General features: G+C 38.4%; 2 protein-coding genes across 4 annotated transcripts; one reads left to right on the forward strand and one right to left on the reverse strand.

The window, feature by feature from the left end:
- The first annotated feature begins 1,706 nt into the window (after positions 1 to 1,706).
- On the forward strand, positions 1,707 to 15,458 carry LOC127633423 (long-chain-fatty-acid--CoA ligase 5-like). The gene is given in 21 exon segments (XM_052112501.1): positions 1,707 to 1,862; positions 2,234 to 2,342; positions 2,524 to 2,588; positions 2,685 to 2,786; positions 3,160 to 3,168; positions 3,170 to 3,260; positions 4,407 to 4,585; positions 4,698 to 4,730; positions 5,327 to 5,378; positions 5,758 to 5,831; positions 5,934 to 6,011; positions 6,159 to 6,293; positions 6,657 to 6,791; positions 6,945 to 7,040; positions 8,500 to 8,572; positions 8,659 to 8,747; positions 8,827 to 8,943; positions 14,269 to 14,412; positions 14,936 to 15,037; positions 15,165 to 15,236; positions 15,324 to 15,458. Coding segments are annotated over 21 exon segments (2,046 nt in total).
- A 359-nt stretch (positions 15,459 to 15,817) lies between these two features.
- LOC127633498 (palmitoyltransferase ZDHHC6-like) lies at positions 15,818 to 25,442 on the reverse strand. Of its 3 annotated transcripts, XM_052112649.1 has the most exons (12): positions 25,243 to 25,442; positions 22,980 to 23,511; positions 22,461 to 22,552; positions 19,774 to 19,933; positions 19,240 to 19,401; positions 18,882 to 18,935; positions 17,554 to 17,721; positions 17,227 to 17,268; positions 16,996 to 17,141; positions 16,752 to 16,798; positions 16,516 to 16,622; positions 15,818 to 16,419 (listed from the first exon to the last, which is right to left on the reverse strand). In XM_052112649.1, the coding sequence occupies exons 2-11, from the start codon at positions 23,244 to 23,246 to the stop codon at positions 16,522 to 16,524; spliced, it is 1,239 nt and encodes a 412-aa protein (XP_051968609.1). In that variant the 5' UTR covers positions 23,247 to 23,511; positions 25,243 to 25,442; the 3' UTR covers positions 15,818 to 16,419; positions 16,516 to 16,521. The 3 variants fall into 3 exon arrangements, with proteins under 3 accessions (XP_051968609.1, XP_051968610.1, XP_051968608.1); XM_052112650.1 differs by having other exon boundaries at positions 15,818 to 16,622; positions 25,250 to 25,442; XM_052112648.1 differs by having other exon boundaries at positions 15,818 to 16,622.
- Positions 25,443 to 25,506: the final 64 nt, after the last annotated feature.

Consider the following 25,506-nt stretch of genomic DNA (forward strand, 5'->3'; position numbering starts at 1 on the left):
GTTCCAAACCCATATGCCTTTCTTTTTTTTTGTGGAACACAGAAGTATATATGCTAGAGACTATGTTAGTCTCAGTCACTATTCATTTTATTGCATCTTTTTCAATTCAAGTATATGTGGATCTCCTTTTGTGTTCAATGGTCAATAAAGTCATACAGGTCTGAAACAACATGAGGGTGAGTAAATGATGACAGAAGTTTGGGAGGACTATCCCTTTAAGGATTGTTAATACATAAAATGTTTTTAAATTAATTAGGGCTTACCGCAACACTGCAAGTATACAGTAGAGCTAATATGGTAGATATCTTAAACCAGACATGAAGCTGCAGCCATTTTCGGATCATTTAGTTTTTTAGAAAGCAGTGTTCTAGTGGACTGCCATTGATAGGAGGTGTTTAAATCTAAATACAATACTTTCACCTGACCTGTGAAACTTTTCAACCACACAATGTGACACAATGTCACTGTAATGTTAAAATCTGCGTGCCCATTTTGCACAGGGCAAGTGTGCTGGCATTAAACTCTTCTGATAATGCTTCAGCAACATACATTTGCTTCAGGATTAAGTTCACACATGATTATGTTTTTGTCCACATTGATTGTTTTTTTTTTATCAGAGAACAGATAGCAGCAATTGGTTCAAAGGTCACTCATGTGGTGTGAGCTGTTTTATTGGATCTGTGACTATGCCATCTTCCTCAGTCCTCCAGTGCCTTGCAGACCTGCTCAAGGGAACCTGTTTCAGGTTTTTCCTCCAGCTCTATCACTGAACTGACACGGCAGACTCCTTCAGTTTACCCAGGTACTAGACTGTTAATAACTTGAATTGTTGCAATACAATTGTGTTTTACAGAGCATGTGCGTTTTATTATGCATGTCACTGACTGTTACATTTAAACAGTTCAACAATGATTTTGCTGTTCTGACATGACATTTATTGTGTTTAAATCAAAAACTGCAGTTGGAGAGAAAATGATTTAAAACAAAAACTTGAAAGTTGTTTTACATTTAGCTACATTTTCTTTAGTATGAATGCAACAATAAGTTTTGTATTCTTAGAGCAAGTTGCATGCATGAGTCATCTGTTAAATAGCTTTTGCTATTACACTGATAAGAGAAAGCTGGTGAACCCTTTATTGGAATTATCTTTTGAAGGTAATTTCAGTCAGATGGAAATGTTCTAAACAATATGACATGCAAGTGTGAGTGTGTAGGCAATCCTAATAAATGTATTATTATTTGTTATTGCATTTAAAAAACGTCTTGAAAATACAGGTATTTCAAATATGTCCTTCATACAGGTTTATAAGTAGATTGTGTGACCATTTGAGATTACTTAGTACCTGTGACAAAGACTACCGGATGCTCTTGAAGCTGAAAATGGTTACAAAATCAATGCTGAAGACTTTGACCTCCATACACCCATTTATTCACTAATGTTTGTGTTCATCAATGCATTTTCACACCTCAACAATCTTTCCATATCTTCTAATCTGATCAGCATTGAAGCAGCACAGAAATATAACCACAGTGACCTTGAACTGCCTGTAAATTCACTTACATATATATAGTCACATAGGAGAAAAAAAGAAATACAAATTTTGTATAGATGAAACCAACCCATTCATATTAATCCAGATATTTCCTGGACAATGTTTAATTTACTTTTTATGTTTCTCCAGCAGCCCCAACAGAGCCTGTATGTCATGGAGTTCTTGTTTGAGTTCCTTTTCACCCCACTGTCCTCCTCAGGGCTGGTTTTTCTGTTTAGTCTTGCAGCAATAGCCCTGCTCCATCTCAACACCAGGCCTAAACCACTGCACCTACCCACAAACCTGAACTGTCAGAGTGTAGGCATAGAGGTGAGTGCTTTGTGTGTTAAAGTGTTAGCATTGTCTTTTAAAATATAGATGTGCCTGTTTAATCATTGGGAATGTGCACTGGGACCCAAATTAAATACTAACAAATCAAAATATGAATCAGAATTAATGTAGGATACAAAGGTGGGATGATGGTATGTTTTCTTGACAGCAGTCAGATGTAATTGCTAAGTAAATTAAATATAAGATGCGTAACAATATATGTATAGTGAAATTATGATGTGCCAGAACGTGTAAGTCGCTTAATTCTTTCAAGAATGTTTTATTGGTGTACTTAATGTTTTATTGGTGTTATTAAATGTATTTTCTGGTATTGCTTCAATAGTTCAATTTCACTGGCAATTTTTTAACAGGGCGGAGCTAGAAAATCAGCTCTCATGAAAGATGACAACTTGATATCTTCCTTGTATCAAGATGCCAAAACTCTATATGAGGTTTACCAAAGAGGACTGCGTGTCTCAGGTTAGGTGCCTGGTCAAATTACAGCATCACTAAATATTGACATTATTTTTAAATGAAAGGAATTTCATCATGCTAGCTATACAAAAAATGTTTCACATCCTGGTGCACTCTGTGGTGCACTTGATCTGATATCCACTTATGGCATGATTGGTCTGTAAGAAATGTAATCTCTACCATGCAGGAAATGGGCCGTGTTTGGGGTACAGAAAGAAAGGGCAACCATTTCAGTGGCTGAAATACAAACAGGTATATATACCAATCAGAAACAGAATCTTCAGATACAATTCAAAGAGGGAAGACAGCTGAAGTCTTTGTTTCAATCCTTGCCTCTGGTTGTCTCAGGTTTCAGACAGAGCAGAATTCCTGGGGTCCGCGCTTCTCCATCGTGGTCTAAAGCCATCACAAGAATCATTTATTGGCATCTTTGCCCAGAACCGACCAGAGGTGACACAATAACTTTTTTCTTACTGTCAATAAATTACATTACATTACTGTCATGTACATTACATCTCCAATCGGCACAGAAAAGGGGGTTAATATTGTACAAAGGACCCTAATCACATGACAAAAAGAGAGCCAATTACATAGGCTATTTAAAGAGATTTGTCTTAGTGAATTAGTGCACATTCAAAGTTATTTTCCTGTAGCTAAATTGGTAGAGCTTGGCACTAGCAACACCAGTATCATGGATTAGATTCCAAGGGAACACACAAACTGATTAAATATATAATACACTGTAAGTCGATTTGGATAATATCAATCACCAAATGCATAAATGAAAAATGTACATATACCAACCTCTCTTCCCTCCATTCAGTGGATTATCAGCTGAGCTGGCCTGCTATACCTATTCCATGGTGGCTGTACCTCTTTATGACACCTTGGGATCTGAGGCTCTTGTCTTCATCATTAATAGAGGTAATTAAGCCTGCTCATTTGGATGCTTCATTAGAGGTGTTGGTCAGAGCAGCTTTAGAAATAACACCTGCTGAATTCCACTGACTGATAATCCTTCCACTTTTCAGAGAAAGATGACCTTATTGTGATAGTGACCCTGCTGACCTTGCTACCTCTGCTTCCAGATTTCAAAATAATTATAATTTGCTTGCCTTTTTACAATTGAAAAGTTTCCTTTTCTATTACTAATGAGTAGCATAACATTTATAAAAGTGCCGCTGTCTGTGATATTTAATGTTACAAATATTTTCCTATCTCTGTTTAATGTGGATCGATATCTATAAGAAAGTCATTCATAGGTTGAACTACAGAATAGTGTAAATGATGTGACTCTGTGGCACTTTTACAATGTTGCTCTTTTTGTTTGAACAATCCAACATGTACGCACCAATGATGTGAGTTTGGGGCAGGAACTATTTACAGACCAATGGCGGTCAGGAAGTGTTTGGGAAACCTGTTTGATGTTTTTTAACACTTTACAATAAACCTCCATTTGTTAAAAATAGTTAATGCACTATGAACTAATATGAAATAACAATGAACAATTGTATTTTCATTAACCAGCATTAGCAAAGATTGCTAAATTCTGTAAGAATATTGTTCATTGTTTGTTCATGATACCTAATGTATTAGCTAATGAAAGGATCCTTGTTGTAAAGTGGAAAAATCTGTTTCAGTGAGGCACTTGGGACACATCTTCAATGGAAGAGAATGAGGTCAATCCATAAATGTTCAAATTCTTGTGTTACATTAATAATATATGTGTTCAAATTGTTTTGGTGTGATACAATCTCTTACTAACCTTTTCTGTGTAAAGCTATATCAAATTTGACAAAAACGACAGCTTAAATAATACACGTCTTTAAAAAATTTTTTTAATAAAGAACTAATAAAAATGCTTTTAATAGAAAAGGAAGGACATGTCAAAATTATTATTATTTTTGTTGTTGTTGTGGTAATCAACACTATACAACAAATGATGTTGATTGAGCTTAACTTGTTTTAAACCCAGAATATTCTTTCAAGCTTATTCAATATTGAATTCTACTGTGATTTAGACTTTATCTGATGCAAATAACGGTACATTAAATTTGTACATTTCTGCAGCAAAGATATCCACAGTACTGTGTGATAAGCAGGATAAGGCAGAAATGCTGCTGGCCAAATGTGAGAAAAAACTCACGCCTGTTTTGAAAACTATCATCCTCATGGACCCCTTTGACCCTGCACTGAGTGAGAGAGGATCTAAGAGTGGAGTGGACGTTCTGAACCTAAAGGATGTAGAGGTACACTAATAGTTCTCTATGATTCTAAAATAAAACTATATAATAAATCAACTATACAAATATTAAAGTCCATTCCAACAGAATATACATATTTTTCTTCTTCTCTTTTCAGGCCTTTGGGAAAGACAACCTTCACAAACCAGTTGTAAGTAATAGGTTTTAAGGAATTGTTCACACACACACACACACACACACACACACACACACACACACACACACACACACACACACACACACACACACACACACACACACACACACACACACATGTTGTGTTTCCATGTTTTATAGGGACTTTCCATAGACATAATGGTTTTTATACTGTACAAACTTTATATTCTATCCCCTAAACCTAACCCTACCCCTAAACCTAACCCTCACAGAAAACTTTCTGCATTTTTACATTTTCAAAAAACATAATTTAGTATGATTTATAAGCTGTTTTCCTCATGGGGACCGACAAAATGTCCCCACAAGGTCAAAAATTTCGGGTTTTACTATCCTTATGGGGACATTTGGTCCCCACAAAGTGATAAATACACACTCACACACACACACACACACACACACACACACACACACACACACACACATATACACACTGAATATATAACTGAATCTGTTATTCAAAAAAATCTTCCACTACCAAGAAGTTCATTTATTAGTGAAACTTGATTATTAATAACTGTATTACGATTAATTTAGTAAATATTATGTAAATGCTATATGTTATTTTTATAGCCTCCAAAGCCAGAGGACTTAAGCATTATTTGCTTCACTAGCGGAACCACTGGTAAGTTTGATGCAGTGTCTTGTATTCTATTCTATGATTGTAAGAAACTTTGTAGACAACATTTATAGCTCTGAAGCCAGTGTTTAGAGAGAAGTATGGTGTATACTATGTGTACCAGTGGTAGCTCAGGGGTTAAGGCTCTGGGTTACTGACCGAAAAGTTGGGGGTTAAAGCCCCAGCACCGGCAAGATACCACTGTTGGGCCCTTGAGCAAGGCCCTTGACCCTATCTGCTCCAGGGGTGCTGCTTCATGGCTGACCCTGCGCTCTGACCCCAGCTTATTTGGGATATATGAAAACAACTGCATTTCATTGGCTCTGTACCTGTAATCTGCACAATGACAATAAAGTTGAATCTTAATCTTATTTCTGTGCTCCAGGGGATCCAAAGGGAGCCATGCTGACCCATGAAAATGTAGTTGCTGATGCAGCCGGTGTGCTTCACAGCTTTGAGGTGCTGTACTGTATGTCAGTGTGATGGCTACATGATATTTTCCTAGACTTTATGAAGTGAATGTAGGTTTTAATGTTGGATGTCAAACCTACATTTCAACAGAATGTCTTTGTACCCCTTCCAACTGATGTGTCCATCTCGTTTTTGCCCCTGGCGCACATGTTTGAGAGAGTAGTACAGGTAAAGCACTCTCTCATATCTGGCACTCTGCTTAAGATTTTTCTATTTTTTTTAATGGCATATGAATGCTTTATAAAGTATATAAATGGATTTCTTGTACAGTCACAGGAGAACACTGAAGTGCTTGTTTTTATGTATGTATACCAGACAGTGATGTACGGTGCTGGGGGCAGAGTTGGGTTTTTTCAAGGTGATATCAGACTTCTACCAGATGACATGAAAGCCCTGCAGCCCACTATATTCCCAGTGGTTCCACGTCTTCTGAATCGTATTTATGACAAGGTACAGTATGAAAGTACATACAGAGTCATAGTCACATACAGAGTCAACATTCTCATGGTATACTGTATATTTCAATCTAAATCTTAAATGAGGTTATATTTTTAATCCAAATTTAAATCAGTGGTGGTGCAAAAGTTGCCCCTGGGGTGGTTGATGGCATTGCTATACGGTTGCTAAGTATGAGCAAGCGTAGGCCTAATATTGATGCTTGCCTGGTAGCATTGACCAATATTGAGACATGAATTTCTGTTGTTCTGATTTTGTTTCCATTGTTATACAGTTTGTACCATTGTCTGCACTATTTGTTACTTAATAGAATGCTCTCATACAAGCCTTTCATTTTCCCCAACATTATCTGTTCAGGTCCAGAGTGGAGCCCAGACTCCAATAAAGAAATTGCTGCTGAACTTTGCCATTGAGAGGAAACATGCAGAGATGAAGCAGGGCATCATCAGGAATGACAGCATATGGGATAAACTCATTTTCCACAAAGTGCAGGTATTCCCAAGAGATCAGAAGAGAGGAGCTTTGACTTTATATGGGGGTTTGTCTTTCAGTTCAAGCAAGCAAGATGGTTTTGAAAATAAGTTTGATTGTGTATTCCTGTGAGGTATACAGTAGTTCAAGAAGGATTTTAATTGCCTTGTACAGGAAACTTTAGGGGGCCGTGTGAGGGTGATGGTAACAGGTGCTGCTCCCATCTCTCCTGCTGTGCTCAGCTTTCTGAGGGCATGCCTCGGGTGTCAGGTAAAAAACATTTTTTACTTCTGGTCCCACTTTTACACCTGAAATAAGAGAAAAATATATGAACTTTGTCTTGAGAGAGCCATGTTCACATTTTGGAAACTATGTTAAAAGTCAGCAGTGTTGAATTTTGGACTTCAAGAGGTCTTTCAGAGATTTCTGAAATGGGTCATATCATGAAGAAATTTTCCTTGACCTTTCAAGACGAAAGAGTTCATTAAACTATGCAAACATATCCCTCACAAATAGCTGCAAAAATTATGATTTTAATTTCCATGTAAAAGTTTAAAAAGAGTTTATTTTTAATTGGGTCCCCTATCTTTTCAGTCGGATCTTAACAGCAGGGTGCGAATTACGCATTAACATTCAGGTATACTGCAAAGGGGTTAATGGAAAGGAGGAGGTGAGAACCGGCTTGAGAATATAAATAATATTTTAATTAGAAACTTAAACAAAAAGACAAACACACAAATGTGTCGGACAGCTGTCCGTAAATCTCTCTCTCAGTTGCACTGCCGTCTTCGGTTGGCCTTTATCCCTATCGATGGCTAATTTGCCCGGGTGTGCGGAATCACGACCAGGCCCCGACCTCCACCCTGACACATTCCTCCCTCGTTCTCTCAGTCCAGGGAGCCCCCGGCATGATGTAAACCCCCCCCACTTTCCCTGGGGAGGGGCGGGCCTTCTGCCGGCAGGTCATCCCCGCCTTCCTGAATCACGACACGGACCCGCCCTCCGCCTTGCCACATATAAATGTAATATATTTTTAAATGTAGACTATCGTAAATAAATATGAATCATTATAAATTATAATACATAGACCTACATTTATATAGATAGATAGATAGATAGATAGATAGATAGATAGATAGATAGATAGATAGATAGATAGATAGATAGATAGATAGATAGATTGATAGATGTCATCTTGTCACCCCTGTCATCTTGTTCTTCCCCTTTATGATTTTATTTATGACTTTATGATTTTGTGATTTATTAAAAGATAGAGCAGTACATTTCAGCACAGATTGTAAACCTGTCACAATGTAATGTAGTTTTCGTAAAGAGTATGTTGTTGAAGGATGGGTCAGTTAAAATCAATGTCGGACATGACAGCAAACCTGTAACTTGTGAGTAAGTATAGAACTGCGCTGTTTACATGAGAATTGGATGTTTACATAGAAGCAGAGCAGCAAAAAATAGCCCATTTAATTCAATGGGTGAGAGAGAGAGAGAGAGTGAGAGTGAAAATGGTCATAAAAAATTAATTATGACTGTTTTCAACACTAAAATACTTATTATTAATTGTAAGTGGACCTCAGGGAAAATAAAAAAATTATGCTATGACCCCTTTAAAAATACTATGATACAAAGTCCTCAAAGCAGTGTGTGTGTATATGTGTACTGATCTGGTGTCACATTGACCCAGAGCTTACTTTTTTGTCCCTGGCCTGCTTTCCAGATATTCGAGGCATACGGCCAGACAGAGTGCACTGCTGCCTGCACTTTCTCCATGCCTTGTGACTGGACAACTGGTGGGTTGCTGTGACTGATAATACAATTTTTGTCATATACAGTAAAACTTTGAATTTTTGTTCAGTTTATCCACTCTTAATTTCAGGGCACGTTGGCATTCCTGTTTCATGTAATATTGTCAAACTTGTTGATGTTGTGGAAATGAATTACTTTGCATCCAACGGTGAAGGGGAGGTAATGAAATATGATTTTACAAATCTTATAACAATATGTCATTACAATCTCTCATAGCTTTGGTGTTTTTTTTTTTCAGGTTTGCGTAAAAGGAAAGAATGTGTTCCTCGGATACCTAAATGACCCAGAAAAGACAGCAGAGGCTTTGGACAAAGATGGTTGGCTGCACACTGGGGATATCGGCAAATGGCTGCCTGTGAGATCCTTCTTTTAGAATGCAATGTTGCAACATTTACATGTGTATTTATTGTCATATTAGACACTTTCTTAACAATGCAACTTGAATGGAATGTATAGGCCTTTTGTGCCGTGATATAAGCAGGTAGCGAAGTATACAAATTGAGGACAAGAATGAAACCTAAAAATTCCAAAATACCAACTGACAGTGGGAATACATACCTAAGTGTTCTTTAAAAAGGGAAATTTCAAATAGACCGATAACCACATTTATCACTGGCTTACACACACTAATTCCTTTAGTGCAAGTACTCTGTGTGATTACTCTGTCTACATTAAGGCCAAAGTATATTTCTTTACAGCCTCTTCGGGAACCATCACCTTATTGTGGTGAAGAGGTTTGTGTGCCCTTGTGAACCTGAAGGCTGAGTTGTCTGGAGCCAGGTGCTCCTGGTAGGGTCTCCCAAGGCAAAGTGGTTTCAGGTGAGGGGCCAGACTAAGAATGGTTCACAAAGACTATATGGAAATAATGGCAAGAGGAGGAGTTACCCTGTCTGGAGGAAGCCCGGGGCCCCCATCTGGAGCCAGGCTCAGATGGAGGGCTCATTGGCGAGCGCTTGGTGGCCGGGCTTGCCACGGAGCCTGGCCGTGCACAGGGGGCTGACTGTTGTCTGTATCAGAGTATATGGCCTTCTTGGAGGAGTCCTGCATAGGGCCCCAGTAGGGGACTCCATAGTGATGCTGGGTGACTTCAAAGTGCACGTGGGAAAAGACAGGGACACCTGGAGAGGCGTGACTGGGAGGAACGGCCTCCCCAATCTGAACCAGAGTTGATTTTTGTTGTTAGACTTCTGTGCTAGTCATGGATTATCTATAACAAACACCATGTTCGAACATAAGGATGCTCATAAGTGTACGTGGTATCAGAGCACCCTAGGCCGAAAGTCGATGATCGATTTTGTAATCGTATCATCGGATCTGAGGCCATATATTTTGGACACTCGAGTGAAGAGAGGGGCGGAGCTCTCAACCGATCACCATCTGGTGGTGAGTTGGGTCAGGGGGTGGGGAAAGACTCTGGACAGACCTGGGAAGCCCAAGCGAGTAGTGCTGGTGAACTGGGAACGTTTGGAGGAGGTCCCTGTCTGCGAGATCTTCAACTCACACCTCCGGCGGATCTTTTTAGGCATCCCTGCGGAGGTTGGGGACATTGAACCGGAGTGGGCAATGTTCAAAGCTTCCATTGTTGAAGCCGCGGTGGAGAGCTGTGGCCTCAAGGTCTTAGGTGCCTCAAGGGGCGGTAACCCTCAAACACCGTGGTGGACACTGGTGGTCAGGGATGCCGTCTGACTGAAGAAAGAGTCCTTCCGGAATATGTTGTTCCAGAGGGCTCCGGAGGCAGTTGCAAGGTACCGACAGGCCTGTACTTCCAAAGCGAGAGCTGTGTCCAGGTCCTCGGAGAGAAGTCGAGTTCGTTCCATGTGGGGGTTGGTCTCCGCCAGGCTGCTCCTTTGCTTTGTCAACGATCCTGTTTGTGATATTCATGGACAAAATATCTAGGCGTAGTCGGGGTGGGGAAGGGGTGCGGTTCGGTGGGCTGAGGATCTCATCGCTGCTTTTTGCAGATGATGTAGTCTTCATGTCATCATTGGTCTGTGACCTTCAGCTCTCACTGGATCACTTCGTAGTTGAGTGTGAAGTGGCTGGGAAGAGGATTAGCACCTCTAAATCTGAGGCCATGGTTCTCAGTAGGAAACCGATGGAGTGCTTACTCCAGGTAGGGAAGGAGGTATTGCCCCAAGTGAAGGAGTTCAAGTACTTTGGGGTCTTGTTCACGAGTGAGGGGACAATGGAGCGGGAGGTTGGCCGGAGAATCGGGGTAGCAGGGGCTGTATTGCACTCGCTCTATCGCACCGTTGTCATGAAAAGAGAGCTGAGCCGGAAGGCAAAGCTCTCGATCTACCGGTCAGTTTTCGTTCCTACCCTCACCTATAGTCACGAAGGCTGGGTCATGACTGAAAGAACTAAGTAGTGAGTACAAGCGGCCAAAATGGGTTTCCTAAGAAGGGTGGCGGGCTTCTCCCTTAGAGATAGGGTGAGGAGCTCAGTCATCCGTGAGGAGCTCGGAGTAGAGCCGCTGCTCCTTTGCGTCAAAAGGAGCCAGTTGTGGTGGTTTGGGTATCTGGTAAGGATGCCCTCTGGGCACCTCCCTAGGGAGGTGTTTCAGGCACATCCAGCTGGGAGGACGCCTTGGGGAAGATCCAGGACTAGGTGGAGAGATTACATCTCCACACTGGCCTAGGAGCACCTCAGGGTCCCCCAGTCAGAGCTGGTTAATGTGGGATAGGGAAGTTTGGGGCCCCCTGCTGGAGCTGGTGCCCCTGCGACCCGATTTCGGATAAGCGGCTGAAGATGGATGGATATTTCGGGTGTTTATATATTGCTCCATGCACAGTATGTGTGACACAAATTGCGTCATCAGCACAGCCGCAAAGCTTGACCACAAGCTGCCTAGATGTTCATGATTCACGCGCGCGGTCCTTAGCTGTGTGCGTAGACTGCGCTAGCAATTGACAGTACTAAAATAGGCATCCAAAAACGTAGGCATCTGACTAATTAGTAACTGACAGCTGTTTTGAATGAATGGAACTCTTAAGGAAACTGGTCTCCAAACAGTTTGAAAAACACCTTACTTTCATCCTACTTCCATATACAGCCTCAGGAGGCAGCATTTTCCTGGTTTCGGATGCAGCCAGCGTGTCACAAAGCAGTTGTAGTGCACATGTGTCGAACGCTTTCCTATTCGTTCGCAGTCAAAAAAGTATTCGTAGGCTCTGTCCCAATACCCACACTTGGGTTCTTGGCCACTTGAGTGCACGTGAAGTGTTCAAGACTGCCCCATGTTTAAAACATGCCAAAGCTCAATGCAATTAACCCACACTAAATCCACACTAGCTCGAATACTGCTTTGGAGCTGTCTTTCAGGCTAAGTGTTTTCCAGAGTTCATCACGTTCAGGAGCCCACACCCCGCCTACACAAGTGATTGGTGTATTTTCACCATGATGATGTCAAGGGAAACTTTTCAACATAAGTTATTTATTATAAGCAGATAGTGAAATGTAAGTGAAGCATATATTTATTTTAGTATAAATGAATATATTCAACATTATATAATGTGTTTGGGATGATTTAATATCAGCATCATAATTACAAAATATTACAGTATTTATGTGTATATTTATATACCTCTTTGTTATCCTTCTCACCCAGTAATCACCTTATTTTGTTTGTTCTAGCCTAATACTGCTAGTCATTTTGGCAATTTATCAGTCAGTGTGGCATACAATATGCGGTCTAGAAAGTGTTGTTTTAAAATTTTAAAAATATTAACTACAACCACAAATTTTTATGTATTAAAAATAGAAGTTTTAAATGAAACCACATACTGATAAGTTGTGTAAAGCAGTCTTTGGTTGTCTTATGTAAAAGACAAGCCAAAGCATATAATTTAAATGGTATGTATTAGTTATTAGATATTGCTATTAATGGATCACACAGGTTTATAGCTGTCCTTTTCTGCATATCATGTCGCCGTTTTGTGTTCTGTTCTGCATAACGTGGTGGCTCATTTTTGCTTATCGCGTCCCATTCGCTACGTTTCACGGTTGACCCACTGGTCTGCTTGGTTCTCCCGCTGGCCAGTCCGCCCCTGATCGGCCCCAAAGTGCATCAGCCCACTGGGAAAATGCCGGAATGCCAGATTGCCGGTCCAGCCCTGGTGGTGGATGAGGAGATTCCCCCTATGCTATGTAAAGCACTTTGAATACCTAAAAAAGTGCTATATAAATGTAAGGAATTATTAATTATTATTATTATTAATAATAATTATTTTCACACAATAAAAACATAATAAAATTTACTTACATTTTTTCTACAGCACAATACACTTCCAACAACCAGTAGTCAGGGTTGGGGAGCCACGGAATACATGTAACGGGATTACGTACTTAAAATACAAAATATAAGTAACTACAGTTATAATTTAAATAATTTGTAATTATAATGCAGTTACATTCAACAAGTATTGATTACTGAACAGATTACTTTGCACTTTATTATCATTTGTTTCATTTAACATTTAATGCTTTCTGATGGAATTTTTTTAACTTACAAAACGATGCAATCCAATGTGCATTTAAACAGCGATGAAACACTTTCTTATGATGTGTTACATTCATAAAAGTAGGCAGAGAAGTAAGTTTGAAGTAAGTTTGGAGCAGAAGAAATAGAAATAAACCTTGTGTAAATTGTTAGCTTTATGCTAAGCTAAAAGGCTATTTCTTGCCATTTTACATGCACATGTTACCAGGCACGATCATATTTGTTTTATCAAGAAAATTCACATTGGATCATAATTCTTGATAATAATTTTTGTATTGTTTTCCTGTAAAAATATAAGAAAATCCTTAAAACAAGATCAATTTGATTTATCTTGTTTTAGAAACAACACTGCGCAAGATATTTAGGTTTTTCAGAGAATGTATTTTTAACATGTGCATTTTGTCTTGTTGTACTGGCAGAGTTTTTATAGTCAAAACCAGTGAAAAAATCTACCAGTGCTGAAGAAGTAATCCAAAGTATTTAGAATACATTTCTGACCTTGAGTAATCTAACGTAATATGTTACAAATTAAATTTTACAGCACGTATTCTGTAATCTGTAGTGGAATCCATTTCAAAAGTAACCCTCCCAACCGTGCCAGTAGTGTATTAATAATTGAAAAGATGGGTAAAATTTTCAGTTATTTATTTTTTTATGTAGGCTATAACAGTCACCGCTACCAAAAGCAATCAGTCTTCAGCTGAGTGAAAAGACAAAAACTACTGTCGCTACCAGCACCGACATCGTTAAGTCTATGAGTGTCCCAACATGCAACCAAAAGTCATACACGCACTCGCAGTATTCACGTCTACTTGCTCACTAGTGGCCAAACTGCAAGTGGGGGTATTGGGACAGTTCCTCAGAAAGACAACGCGGTCGGCCGGGTATAACTGGGCCTATATTCCTTTTCAAAACACTTGCCCTGCTTTGTTTGCCAGTTACTTTATTCTAAAAGATATGAAGTACTATAATAGGGATAATGCACTTTGAAGTGAAAGAAGAGCATTAACCTTCCTGAGTTGCTTGCTTGGAAATAATACATGGCATTAAACTCAAATGAGCAACTTCATTTACACTGCTTCTTCCAAATCTATCAAATGTACAGAAATATTTAATACATTAAAACGGTGTACAGAGTTATAACTTTATTGTTAAAGTCAATTTTTGTGTTCAATTTACCAGAGTGGAGTCTTAAAGATTATCGACAGAAAGAAGAATATCTTCAAACTGTCCCAAGGCGAGTACATTGCACCAGAAAAGATTGAAAATGTTTACATTCGGAGTGCTCCAGTTGCCCAGGTGTTTGTGCATGGTGACAGTTTACAGGTAAATTATATTCAATTTGCCCTTATAATAGTACCTCAAATCCACTGTTACTTCAAAAAATTTGCAACTGCCATTCTTATTGCATTGTGTTTTGCTATCTTAAAGGGGTCATGACATGAGAAATACAATTTTGAAATGTTTACCACATTGTGGTAAACATTTGCATCTTGCACTTTACCTTTTCACATCCGACCGTAGCCCTGCCCAGTAGCTGTGAGCAGTGAGAGCTAATCATAGCAGTGGGCGTTTACTGTCAAGTCTTAAAGGAGAAGCACCACCAAAACAGATCGTTTCTGACAAATGGTCAGAATGAGGATGGAAAATTATTTTGTTTTACAAATATTTGTGCAAAAAACTATTAATATCATAAGTGTTTATTATTTTAAACAAGCAATGTATTAAAACCATAAAAAAGGGAATGTCATGACCACTTTAAGTTGCATTGTTTTCTGTTGATGAAAAAACCTTAATCTTAAATCTTTGTTTTTAATTACGTAATATCTTTCCAATTGAATGTGTTTAGTCCTGCTTGGTGGCCATAGTGGTGCCAGACCCTGAGGTGCTACCCGGTTTTGCAGAAAAGCTGGGAGTGAAAGGTTCATTTGTGGAGCTATGTAAAAATCAGGTGTGCAGTTACATGATTATAAAATATATACATGCAAGATGTAAGTGCAAAGTATTCAGCATTAGGAATAAGTGTTTGCTTCCATCCCAAGACATAGGTTTACTTAATCTGATTTATACTTTTGCAGGAAATTAAGAAAGCCGTCCTCTCTGACCTAAACAAACTTGGACATGAAGCAGGGCTGAAGTCCTTTGAACAAGTGAGCAATTTTATGCTACATAAGCAATTGGCCTCAAGATTTGATGCATTGCTTAATAAAAATAACTCGTGTTTTTGTTTCTTAAAGGTAAAAGATTTGTACCTGCATCCTGATATGTTCACCATAGAAAACGGTCTCCTCACTCCAACACTGAAAGCCAAAAGGGCAGACCTCACCAAATTCTTCAAAGTTCAGATTGATAGACTTTACGCAAACATGTAGAGCAACAAGAGGAGAACTATATATATCTACAGTTTCTGTGAGCAGTTGACTCTTGATTGTGGACACAACTATCCTGTGGTGTGACCGCACATATTTATTCACTACTGGAAGTGCTGTCTGTGTTGTAATGTTTTTCTATACTTGCTCAAAGGTTAAATATTTCGACCTCTTGGAGAAAGGTAGCATCGCACTGAACTAGCCTTCACTAAATCAAACTTTCTATACAATTTTAATGTAAGAAACGGTCCCATTATGCACTGTAATTATAAAACAAACGTAAAAACAGGAAATGCAAACACATAAATACTTCAATGTTTTTTAGTTTTTTATAAAGAATTATATTTACATATAAAGCACAGATTGGTTGTGTATAACGTGGAAAGTCATTGTACTGTTACTTTCCATTAAAAAGTAAAACTACAATAAAATTAATAACTTATTGTACAGAGCATGGTTGTTTATTTGACATCAGTGAGGTTGACTACAAGACGTCATCAAAAACAAAATGAAATCGTTATTTGTACTATAAAAACAATTCAGAGAATTTGCATGACAAAAAACTTGTTACAACTGGAGAAAGGCTTTGCATAATCTGTGTGGCATCAAAGAAAGAAAGAGAGCAAGCAAGAGAGAGAAAGAAAGAGGAAAGAACGAAGAAAGATGTTTCAAGTAAACATCTTATTAATCACTATGGTGCCATATGCATTTTTATAAAAATCTCATTTCTTTTTTATTTGCTAATTTTTATTTATTATATCTGTTCTTTGGAAATAAAATTATGTATTACAGAAGTTTAAAGAAGTTAACTTTGGGGTGCCAGCCCAACTAAACAAACCTGACCAAAGCCAGACCAAAATCCCTCTGGTAACCAGCAAACAGACCCACCAGACCATTTCAGCAGGTTGTATGTGTTTGCTTTGCCACCGATTTGCCAACACCTAGCGCTGGTGCTATTGAACAGCTTTACAAAAGAATTAGACAAAACACAATACAATTTAGACATTTGCATCACTGCTGGGTTAAAAATGCTCTCTTCAAACTGAACAGTGAAACATACAATTCATCATTGTTCTTTTTTTTCTTCACTTGTCGAATCATTCGTCGAGCCATAGTGACACTTCTCGACACATCGCCTTGGAAACCATCCTTTAATGCAAACTTCAGCTAGAACAGGGAGAAAAATCGTGTTACACATCAAACTTATGATATACTTTAATAAGGAGTATTACTGACATAAAGAGCATTATTGAAGTCTTTCAGTCTTTTAGAACAAAATTGAGACATTTAGCAAACCTTTTGCCTGTTCCTCATTCAAAACTTTGTCTCCGTACATCCACCACCTGTTGAATAAGAACAACGCATGCTCATTTACATAACATGCAATCTTACCATAATCACACTTAAACAGTAAATAGGGGCAGCTGGCCTAATTGATTGTGGGGTAAATATGAAGTTAAAATAAACAGTACACTCCAACTGTCGCCATAGGATGAAATGGACTAAGGAAATATCTAACAATGCCAGAAAAGTGGCTCACTTTGTTCCTCTTGTAGCAAAGATGGTTTCCCCCTTTGTGAGTTTAATCCTGGGCTCCTCAGTACAAGGTGTCCTAAAGAAAGTGTTAAGCCCCTTCCCCAGTGGGCAACAAGCCCCATTGTAGTCTTCCACAACTCTGTATTCCACCTGCGAAGAGTGTGTTTGCCATTTTAACTTTTTCTTTAGTAGATGCTGCTCTCTAGTGTTTGAAAGTGGTTACAACAATACTCACACTTCTCTGCCGTTTATCATGTTTTTGCTTCAGCTGCTCAATCTGATGGAGGGAAACAGAAATATCATTACCAATTGAGCTACAAAACTGTATTTGACTGCAATAGAATAATGAATCAATTATTAACCTTTAAATGCATGGGTGTTTCGCCAAACATTATTACATACCTCAGGTCTTTAGCGACCTGGCACGTGTTTCTACCACAAACAGATCTACAAAATGCCCAGATAGTTTAACATTTTCAAAACATATTCAAGATATTAAAAAAGAATAGAATAGAAAAGGTTAAGGGAGTAAATACGTAGAAACATTGTGTTTAATACTTACGGTTAGTGTATACTGGTGACACATTTCATGTACAGGCCATTCGATTCCATCTCCTACATGGGTACCAGACCAGGTGAACACCTGCTTAAAGTTCTCCAATCGGCTTCCCAGGTCATAGGGGAAGATGAACTCTTCACCTGTTTGGTAGTACTGGATTCTGTCTTTGGCCTGGGAACACAATGATTGTTTCTTTAATGTTATAAAACCCCACAGTATCTACTGATTTCAGTGGGGGCAACAATATGGTTTTACATATGGCCTCCTAAAGAACTCATCTAGTAACAAAGAATTGTAAAACAGTGTGAATTTGAGACTACTACACACTGCCTTTAGCATCGCCCTGTTTCAAACGGATTGCCCAAAATGCATCTTCAAATTAAGATAACGTGAATCCAGCGAGGTCTCCTAAGCAACCAAATTGGCCCGGTTGCTAGGGACGGTACAGTCACGTGGGGTAACCCACTCGTGGTTGCTATAATATGGTTCTCGCTCTCGGTGGGGTGTGTTGTGTGTGGACGTCATGGAGAATAGCGTGAAGCCTCCACACACGCAGTGTCTCTGCGGTAACGTGCTCAACAAGCCATGTGATAAGATGCACGGATTGACGGTCTCAGACGTGGAGGCAACTGAGATTCGTCCTCCGCCACCTGGATTGAGGCTAGTCACTTTGCCACCACGAGGACTAAAGAGCGCATTGGGAATTCCAAATTGAGGAGGAAAGGGGCGAAAAAAAAAAAATTAAGAAAACGGAATTCATTCACAAACTCACACAGTTTATTCTTGATAACATGCCAACAAACATGAAAGAACGGCTCGCACCTGTTTTTGCACTTATTGGCACCATTTTCAAAGAAAAAAAAAAACAGCTAAAAATAACAAAGACAGCTTATTTAATTTTCTAATAAGTTTCTTCTGCTTCCTAATACCTTGCCCTTCTCTTGCATTCTCTCTATATTTCATTGGTTTTGGCTGATAACGATCTCTCACTGGTCTGGACAGTGCTCACACCTGACGACAAGACATCTAAATTTCAAGCTGTTTTCAAAACTGTCGTAGCATCTGGGACTAGTCTCAGGAGTGCACACACAACAAGACCGTTCGCCATGAGATCAAAGACTTCTCGTCACAGACCAGTCAAAACATCAAAGGAGATGAGCTTGAGTCGTGTAGTGTTCACTAGTTATAAGCGCTCATAATTCAAGGAAGCCTTTAAAAGAGAACTCCTGAAAGAAAGAAGTTGCGGCCGTGCAATGGATTCGGGGAGAGGGATATTGGATTAGGTCACTTCTTTTAGCAGATAAGCATAGAGAAAACGTAAACAAGCTTACTTTCTCCTCAATCCATACTTCTATTGAGGTTTTGTTTCGAAGAATCACCTTCATCTAAAAGAATAGAGAAAATTGCTGATGAACCAATCAATGTGACATAATTTCATGCAGTTACAAGCAAATTGATGTGTGAAAATACAAGCAAAAACACCCGTGTGAGACAACAAAAGACATAAAAAATATATCCTCCTAATATTTTTCAGAGGACAAAATGTTTTGCCAGCTGGATAAAGTATTTATTAGGATAAAGTATTTAATAGGCTGTACGTCTATGCCTCACAGCCATGTTTTAACTTGTCAAGTCAAATACGACATGAACTCTGACTAATGTTTATAGGAGCCTCAAAGCATGTTCAACCTGTATAAAAAACAGCATGCCGACAGCAATTGTGGTACCCAGTGCCAGTCCCAAGGCAAAGAGAGTGGCTGCAAATGCTGCAATGCTGAAAGGCATAATGGGATGGTGGATGTACCGAGCAGCCCCCATGTCAATCTTCACTGTGCTCCACCCAAATGAGATCTAAAGCCAAGAAAGTGGGGCAGAATATAACCACAACAACCCATGAGTAACGAGTCCTCATATTAGAGATGACACGTAGGAACATTTCTGCAAAAACTACATACTGTAGAATCATAATAGTAATGATAACATTAGTTTTTATCCAAAGTGACTTAAAAATGCTACATTAATAACATTTTATTATAAATTACAATAGAACTAACAAGAACAATGGGTAATTATAAGTAACTACAAAACAATTAGGCACATTACACATTAAATACATGCAGTTTATTAAAATGACTCAGTTAAATGAACACTGTAATAAGTGACCACTGTAGTAATTAAAACTGCATTAACAGGGAACTAAATGGTCACCAGAATAATAATTACCCTATCATAGATTTGAGTGTACATGGTCATGACAAAGATAAATGCAGCATGTACGCAGCCCAGAGGAGCAAGCAGGAGAAAGCTGGTGAAGTAGGCATGATTCAAGTGACCACAGCAGTTGTTGATCCAGGGACAATGATGATCCATTTTCATCACACACCTGGAGATGAGGGAAACAAACTGACTTTTTTGGGGAGAAATAAACCACAAAACTTTTTTGTTTGATTAATGATGCACAGCATAAATTAGTTCTTAAAGGGGTCATGACCTGCCTTTTTTATTTGTATGTTCCTTGAGGTTTACTTCTAACATTAGTAGGGATGGGATGATATGGTTTTCTCACAATTCAGTTCGATATACAATATGAGGTTCAAGATTTGATATTGTCTAGGTTCGATATGATAACACTTTAATAACAAAGTATGGCAGAAAATAGTGTTTATATTTTGAAAAATGTTTGCACATAATGCACATTATAATTTCTCATCAAACTAAAGTTTTTAATACACAATATAAATCTTCAAAAAATCTTCATATACCTCTCACTATAAGAACAGATCACAAATAAATGAGCCTTCAAAAATTGTGTACTAATGTACATTCAGGCTGATCTGGTGCAGAACAAGCAATAGAACTGAACAGAACCTGTCCTGAAAAAGATTTTACATTTATTTTTAAATAGATTGTTTCAGGTTAGAAAAAAATAATACCAAGGTATTTCTTTTGTACATTTACAGTAACCAAAATATTACTGTATTAACAACACTATTGTTAACTGCATTAAAACCATGGTTTCTACCAAAGAACATGGCTAATACAATATTAATAATACAGTGATGCAATCTACACACAAGTGATGCCGAGCCGCGTGAATGAATACCTACGACAGACTCCGCCTCCGGATCAAACCCTTCTCTGCACTCCTCGACATTCAATGCCTAGGACGACACTACACAATCATACACCGTCATTACACCCCACGACACCACCCCACGACACTGCAGCGACAACTACTGATTAGTTTGTCGCATATTTCAGTGGTTCCACCAGACTACCAAATAGCTGGATTGTGAGGCAGATGCTATTTACAATTGCAAATAGACAATCTGTTATTATTTATAATGTAATGTGATTATAATCACATTTAAACTTTTTTTAAATTATTTTTCTATCAATAAATATTATTTCTTGAAATGGTATATATAATAATGATATGAGCTGTCAATGTTTGAAATAATGTGTACAATTTACAAGTAATAACATTAAGTTTACATTCATTTGTATAACAAGCGCAATAATGGTACTGTCACTTTAAGAGTTTAACGTGCATCTCACAGACTCGCACAGGTGTTGCGGTTAATATATTATTAACGAGAAAGTCTCAGTGTTTAGCGCATTTGTGTTATTTGTGATTTGATTTGACTTTTTAACTGACTGTAAAAAACAGAGGATATTTAAAAAAATATATAAACATTTTCTCCCCAATTTGCTCTAATCCTCGTGGTGGCATAGTGACTCGCCTCAATTCGGGTGGCTCAGGATGAATTTCAGTTGCCTTCATATCTGTGACCATCAATCCACCCATCTTATCACGTGACTTGCTGAGCACGTTAACACGGAGATGTAGCGTTTGTGGAGACTCCACACTATTGTTCATGGCATCCATGCACGCACAACTCATCACGTGCACCACCGAGAGTGAGAACCATACATTATAGCAACCAGGAGGAGGTTACCCCATGTGACTCTACCTTCACTTTCCTCCATAACAGCCTGGCCAATTTGTTTGCTAGGAGACCTGGCTTGATTCACTCAGCATGGCATGGGTTCAAACTCGTGACTCCAGGGGTGGTAGTCAGGGTAAATACCTGCTGAGCTACTCAGGCCCCCCAAAACAGAGAGGATATTAAAATAAACATTAAAGTGGAGAGTGGGATTTCATCTTTGGACACATATGACACAGAAGAAATTGTCTGTTTTAATCTAAAGCACTTTTTCAACAAAACAAGATTTTCCAGTTATTCAAGCACTTTAAGCAATTCAAGGGGTAAAATCAAGTGATAGAGAGATTATGATGTTTGATGGGTCATTTAATTTTTTTTGCCTCGATATGGTTCGTAATTTTTTGGTTTGCAATATAACGAAATTCAATATAATGTGTCATCTCTATATATTAGTTATGTTTCTTGCAACAGTCACATATTTGTAAAATATGATCATATTCCACCCTCATTCTGACCCCGTCAGAAACGCTTGGTTTTGGTGCTGCTTCTCCTTTAAGACCCAACAGTAAACACCCACTGTTATGAGTGGCTCTCTGCCCTTGACTGACCTGCTCTCTTTGCCATCTCACTGCTTACAGCTAATGGGAAGGGCTATGGAAGTGAAAGGTAAAGTAGGCATTGATGTGTTGTTGTGGAGGCAGTCAGATGCAAATGTCTACCACAGTGTGACATCACAATGTGGAGGAAGTAGTGAACGAGTCGTTTATGCAGCTTGGTTTCAACAAATGCTCTTTTTGCAGTGAGGAAGACGTTTTGAGTTCTGAAACTTACAGTATGTTTTTATAGTACAATATACTCTTATATGTCAAAAGATTAAGGGAAATTAGATTTTTCATGTCATGACCCCTTTAAAACGTATCCATATTAATGTCTGTCAAAGAAGCAGGTTTTAGTCAGATCTACCTGTTACACTTGCGACAGTGATGTGACCTAGGAGCTTTATAACCTTGGCACAATTTACAGAATTGTAAATACATTATGTTTTGTTGCTTTTCCTGTTTGAAAACACAAACATCATCATGAGTGATATTAGACAAGCGTTTAAAGACAACACCTTCACAAAACAGAGCATAAGACAAGAAGTTAGTTATAACAAACATGCTTAAAGCTTAAGTGTGTAATGTCAGCATCAATAACCGAATTGCAAAAGTAATTATTGTTGTCAAACAGGTTTCCCCTATTTGCTGGCTATCAGATGGCCCTGCCCCAAACTCTCCAATGGTTGATCCAATGTCACACTTTAGGGCTTGGCAGCGTTTGCACTATGTGGAAATCAACCAAGAAATGCATTATTGACAGCTGTCTCTGCATATTAAGCTGGAATATGAGAAAGTATATTAACATGGAAAGAATCACACACTTATGCTATGAAAATCTTTGACTAACCTTCTCAAAACCCAAAACAGAATTCATCATCCTTACCGGTTTCCACTCAAGAGGAAGGTACCCAGGGCCCACAAACATGGCATTAAAGTAGTTGTAAAGAATGAGCACAGTCCAGTTAATGAGCATAATGAAGTTGATGCTGCCTCCAATGGTGTCCAGTGGCCAGTACCAGATAATGGAATCCAGTACGGCCATGGAGGAGCACACACCGATGACTGTCAGAGCGATGATGGGACCCCAGTGAAAAAGCCTCTTGACCTCATGGAGGTTCTCAAACCCAATTAAAGCTGATAGAATGTTCATTGTTTAGTTGTGTTGTAACGTATTTATGTTTCCCAATGTAAATGATTACGCAGTCAAGCTTGTTGTCTGCGTTTAATGCAATTAATTAACCATAAAGAGGGCAAAGGGCATCTTTTTTGTCTTCTCCGAAATGACCAGCGATCGGCTACATCACCTGTCACATGGGCCAGCCATTTTCTAGAGTTGCAAACTCTGTCAGCGTGTGGCATCTTTCCTTACTAAACCTCTGATTTCTCTATCCTCGAGCTGAAGCCAAGCCATACATCTGAAAAGAAGATCAGGGGGAGAAAATAATTATGAAGGAGGAACACATAATTCTAAAAACAGACCTTGGGAAATCCCATAACACACCTCACCCTAAAATGAAAACTCTCATCATTTGCCCTCCTACCATCCCAGATGTGTACTGACTTCCTTTTGTAGAACAGAAACAAATATTTTTAGAAGGATATCTCAGCTCCGTAGGTCAATACAAGGAAAGTGAATGGTGACCAAAACTTTTAAGCTCCTAAAAGCACATTAAGGCAGCATAAAAGTCATCCATACGGCTCCAGTGTTTTAATCCATGTCTTCTGAAGTGATCTAATCAGTTTTGGGTAAGAACAGGCAAAAATAAGTCATTTTTCACTATAAATCTAGACATCAGCAGTCACCATGGCGATCATGATTTTTAAGCTTGATTACACTTTTTAGCATCATCTAACACTCTTCGCATGTGTTAACCGCTTGAAAGTGTAATCACGCTTGAAATCATGATCATGCCTTGAGACAGCAATGGCAAGATATACAGTGAAAAGTTATCGTTTGGTCTTTTCCTTTATGCTATCTTTGTGCTTTTTGGAGTCTCAAAGTTTTGGTCACCCTTGACTTGTATTGTATGGACCTACAGAACTGAAATGTTCTTCTAAAAATCTTTGTTTCTATTCTGCAGAAGAAAGAAATGCACATCTGTGATGGCCTAAAGGTGAGTACAAGATGAGAGAATTTTCATTTTTGGGTAAACTATTGATTTGATGAAGATACCATAGTTACTATAGTTCATTTTACTACTGTAAACAGCATGAGAAGCTTTCAGAATCTTTGTCATTTTATTTATTTTATTATTATTATTTTGACACCCAATGCTGATAGCAAATGACTACTTCTGATTTAATTTTATAAAAAAAAAAAAACTGCTATAACTACACAAATATATATATTTTTAGCCTATTTTTTTAAAATGTACGCATTCATAACCAAATTCCAACAAAAATGTATTGTGTAATGTTTAAGAAAATTTAAATGAACAAACTTAAAATATTTCGTGTTTTTTAAAAGATTTCTCAATTTAATTTGATTGGATTTTGTTATGAAATGGAGTTGCATAAATCTTAAAATATTTATTTTTAGTGCATGTATAATATTTTGAGCCAAACCATGTTACCATGGTGGAGTTTTGTAAGTGCTAACAAACAGACAACAAATAAATAGGACATATAATACATAATTTGGGTTAAAATGTCCTGGTCTCATTTGCATTAACTTTAGATTGTGACAGTCTGTATTTGAGGCTTGTGGGTATACAGATAACAAACAAACAAATGCAAGAACAGATCTTTAAAACGTTCAATGCTGTGCAGGTCCAGACGACACAGGAAGGAACTTCATCCTGTTGCTCACAGAGCGCATGAACTAAATTTGTCAAGCTCTATTACTCATCATCATGTTCAAGTGCAATCTGATTCTACCGTGCATTTAATTCAATTCAAGATATTGTTGTAAAACACATAAGATAATCGAGTCTAACTGAAGAAATTACCTTTATCTCTATAGTTCGTGAGTGATCACCCCGACTTAATGTATGTTAGACTCTAATTACTGATACAAATAAACTGAAAAAGGCCTTGTTTACAGAGACATGATTGCAATGCTGTGCTTTCAAATTATGAATACAGTATATGTAGCTGTGATCAATAAAGACTGTTTTGATTAAGGAAAATGTCATTTTATTCATTACCGCATACTTCGAGACTTCCCGTGTCTTCTCCGGGCGATCAGTTTCAAAGAAAAATCTGCCCAAGATATGTTCCACGCTAAATATGAATTAACGTACGCGATATTTAACGTCAGCGATAGTGCTTCGTTTCAGATATGTTTTTTACATAACCAAAACGCGATACAGCGAAATAGATCATGCAATGACAACAGCGAATGACACCACTGCGGAACCATTTACAGAAAGAGAACGGTGTTGTGTCGAACACTGTTTCCCCTGACACCA

This window comes from Xyrauchen texanus, chromosome 40 (genome assembly GCF_025860055.1).
Source record: "Xyrauchen texanus isolate HMW12.3.18 chromosome 40, RBS_HiC_50CHRs, whole genome shotgun sequence".
Classification (NCBI taxonomy): domain Eukaryota; kingdom Metazoa; phylum Chordata; class Actinopteri; order Cypriniformes; family Catostomidae; genus Xyrauchen; species Xyrauchen texanus.

Bases quoted from the DNA above. Each gene is read 5' to 3' on its own strand.
- LOC127633498 (XM_052112650.1), bottom strand. From the start codon at position 23,246: ATGAACATTCTATCAGCTTTAATTGGGTTTGAGAACCTCCATGAGGTC. The intron at 18,936-19,239 runs GTTGAACATGCT...CTATTCTTTTAG, and splicing joins GCATGCTGTTTTTTATACAG to ATGAAGGTGATTCTTCGAAA. The intron at 16,799-16,995 runs GTGAGCCACTTT...CTTATTCAACAG, and splicing joins TTTGCTACAAGAGGAACAAA to GTGGTGGATGTACGGAGACA.